The sequence below is a fragment of the Dipodomys ordii genome, unplaced genomic scaffold (assembly GCF_000151885.1).
Source record: "Dipodomys ordii isolate 6190 unplaced genomic scaffold, Dord_2.0 Scaffold11784, whole genome shotgun sequence".
NCBI classification, from domain to species: Eukaryota; Metazoa; Chordata; class Mammalia; order Rodentia; family Heteromyidae; genus Dipodomys; species Dipodomys ordii.
In genome coordinates, this window is record NW_012278996.1 from 1 (window position 1) to 3515 (window position 3515).

The 3515-nt window shown below is 47.8% G+C and overlaps 1 protein-coding gene across 1 annotated transcript; it reads right to left on the reverse strand.

The window, feature by feature from the left end:
* Nucleotides 1-42: 42 nt before the first annotated feature.
* Nucleotides 43-887, reverse strand: LOC106002488 (melanoma-associated antigen 6-like; the record flags this gene model as incomplete). The annotated part of the gene is made up of 1 exon (XM_013037357.1): nucleotides 43-887. A coding segment is annotated over exon 1 (845 nt), but the record flags the coding sequence as incomplete, so codon positions are not given.
* Between the last annotated feature and the right edge of the window lie 2628 nt (nucleotides 888-3515).

Below are 3515 nucleotides of genomic sequence, written 5' to 3' on the forward strand. Positions count from 1 at the left end.
TTGGTATTTGCTCCCTGTTCTTCCTGTAAAGCTTCCTCATACAGTGTAGGGATGGAGCTTGGGTCAATCCCGCTGTACTTGGCCCAGTGTTCCAGGACTTTCCTTTGTGTGGTTTCTGCATAAGCCCTTGGGCCCCACCGGAACTCATAGGCAATGGGGTCGCTACCAGGCACCTGGTGATACTCCAGGTATTGCTCATATACAAAATCGTCCATAAGCAGCTTCCTAGGTATTCCAAAAATAACGTGTTCACTGTCAGGATACACTTCCATCTTATCCAGCACTTGCCAGATGGCTTCCTCGGTGGCACAGCCCCCTTCCGTGAAGATGATGCAGAGAACAATTATCAGCAGACCGGTCTTGGGCATGCCCTGCACATGGCTCAGAACACCATCGTAAGTGATACCTGCGGCTATAACAAGTACATGCGTGTGGAAAAGAGTGTCTACCTCCTTCACGTCAATACCGAACAGTAGCTGCATACATATACAAGCTTTGTCTAAGATCACAGGGAAGTGAGGCCGGTAACCTCCCGTGATGCGACTCAGCATATCCACATCAGTAACAGGCTGGCATGAATTGTACTGACGTAACAGGTATCGCACCAATGCTAGGGCCTCTTTCTGCAGAGCATTCTGCAATATCTCATCATCGTCAGGGTGCACATCCTCCCTTTCCTGATTGTGGAGTTCTTGATCTTCCTCATTAGCTTCCGCAATGACCTCATTCAGGAGGAAAGTAACTGACACTTCAGCTAGAAATCGGAACAACAGAGTAGTGGGAGTGGAGTCCCTGGCCTCCTCCTCACCCACCAGGCCTGTGGCCTGGCTTTGGGCCACAAGGCCTCTTTCTAGCTCAGAGGAAAGGGTCCTCTGAGTATAAGGCATCCTGGCTGTCGTTGGGGATAGCTAGTCAGAGGGTGGAGTGCAGCTCAATGATGACTCCTAGGCCTGTGGGAGAGAAAGCAGGGAAGCAGTTTCAGCTGACAATGTTCCTCTTGCCAGCTCCCTTATGTATTACTCCTGGTCTTCCCTTTCTAGCTTTAGGGCCAAATAGTTTCCTGTCCCCCTCTTGTGTCTATTGACTGAAGCCTAACAGTGAGGGAACAATTCAACAGGGTACAAGATGCTGAGTGAATCTGAGTCTCTGTGGTGCTGGTCAGGTGTGTAGTGCTGAGCAATGGGGAGTTTGTGTTGGGGGGTGAATCGTTGGAGCATATGGTGCCATTTCATCATATGTATGTCAATCTTAAATTCTGACCCTAGCAGAGAATTGTCTGCTGGATTACATGAGGGCAGTTCTTCAGACCAAGACCTTGGCCTCCTGGTCCCTGGAATATGTCCAACAAGCAGTGAGTCAGACCTGTCTCTCCCTTGGGCTCCAGCATGCAAAGAAAACATGGGGCCTCCAGACTGGACAGTGAGAGGGAGCTAGACTGCAAGGTCCCTAATGTTCTGCAATAGACAGCCTACACTGAACTCACTCTAGGTGCACAAAGTTCCCCTGCAGATGTGTGGCCTGAGGCACGCTCTCACCAATGGGGTTGATGCCCTTATAATGGAAGAAAAGAAAAGGCAAAGTCATCACAAGTGACCAGAGGAAACATAAAAGGTGACCACATGCAGTGTGGGCCATATTGCTGGAGGACTGCCTCAGTGTTCTCCTTGTTAAATGTCAGATTGGGAACTTTCTCTCTCAGGACCTAAGGCCACAATCCCAAAGCAAAAATCTTATTTCTCTGAGAAAACTCAAAGATATAAGAGGAGGTGAATGCTCCTATGCTTTCTGGCTTTCCTCATAGGTAAAGGAGTGGAAGACTGTCCATGTGTATGAGTTGGGCTTTATACCTGTCCTCACCTTAACTCCACATAGCTTCTGAACAGTCCCTCTTGCTGATCAGGTTCTTTTCGCTGAATTTCTTCAGTGTAAGGACCCAGCCTCTTGATTCCTGGGAGACAGAAACATATAAACCCTTCATGTGAACACCCAGAAGAGATTCCCAAGTCTGAAAGAGGGGGCAGAATGCAGTGCTTTTCTTTTGTGTGGGGTCCCTTGAAGTATTTATAGTCAATTTCACATGGTTGAAGCCTTTTCCCTCTGTTGATCTCCAGATGCATCTTGCAGACCGAGACTACATTTTCCTGCCATCCTGACAAAGCACTGATGACTTTTCTTCCCCACAGTGCTGCCTGCAGCTACCCTGGGCTTACAATATAAGTAGTTTCCCTGCATCTTGAAAAGAAATTGTTGGTTTTCTCTAAGGGCTCTGTTGGGCAAAGGACATAGTCTTCAGAGCAAGTTCCACTCCTCCCAGAAATGACCCTAAGAGGCTAAAGTGAGGTGCCCTGAATCTAGACATACTGTTCTGGGCCTCCCCAGGATGATGAGGGAGTTGAGGTCTACTTCTGATGTGACCTGCAATATCCCTCTGTTCATACTTTCAATCCAGGCAAAGTCCGACACCTCTCACAATCTGGGGCTTTCACAAGTGTCACCACATCAGAGAGACATATGTCTTCTTTTTTTTTTTGCCAGTCATGGGGCCTGAACTCTGGGCCTGGGTGCTGTCCCTCAGCTCTTCACCTCAAGGCTAGCGCTCTACCACTTGAGCCACAGCACTTCTGGCTTTTTTCTGCTTATGTGGTTCTGAGGAATCGAACCCAGTGCCTCATGCATGCAAGGCAAGCACTCTACCACTGAGCCACCTTCTCGGCCCCAGGACATATGTTTTCGAGGCCGAACTCAGTTCCTGATGAGTCTCCATCTTGAGACTTCAGTGAGCATCTAGATAATCCCTCTGTTATATTCAGTATATACCTGTGTACCTAATCCTTAACATTGGATGACTTAGAAAGGCAAGTATAATATCACTACACTGATGAGACAGCACAGGGCCTCCCTGGACTGACAGCAGGGCACATTTCCTCTATGCCTCCCTTAAACTGGAGTCTAAGGGCCTTTCCTTAGCCATCTTGTCCATGACTAGCCAAGGCTCTCATTTCCTTTATCACTGCATGGTAGAAGTGAATGTCCCAGACACAAACCAAGGTTTTCTCAATGTCCATTATGGTAGAAGGGAGTGAAAAATGACTCCTCACCTTCCCAGAGGCCCATAGGAGTGTGGCCAAGAACAAGAGTGAATATAGATTTTTCAGGGACCTGCCAAATAGTATGAAGCTTTCTCTGCTTCCCCTCAGATATCCAAAGACCTCTTATATCCGAGACCCTAGACTAAAGCTGTTATTCTCACAGTATCTGGAGGGAGAACTTAAGGTTACTTGGGTTGGTGAGTGTTAAAGACATACATGGTGGAGGAGTGCTCAACTGTCCTGATATTCCCCAGGGATCAGGACTGAGAGTGTGAAAGAATCCACGCTGTCGACTTATTTTATGATTTTCTACCTGAATCAGGGCTTTTGCCGATCAACTTCTCTCTCCTGGATGTGGCTTAGACAAACAGCCTCTCCTCTGCAAGTTAGTGTTCAAAACTGTCTCCATGGTCACAGGAATCTGAA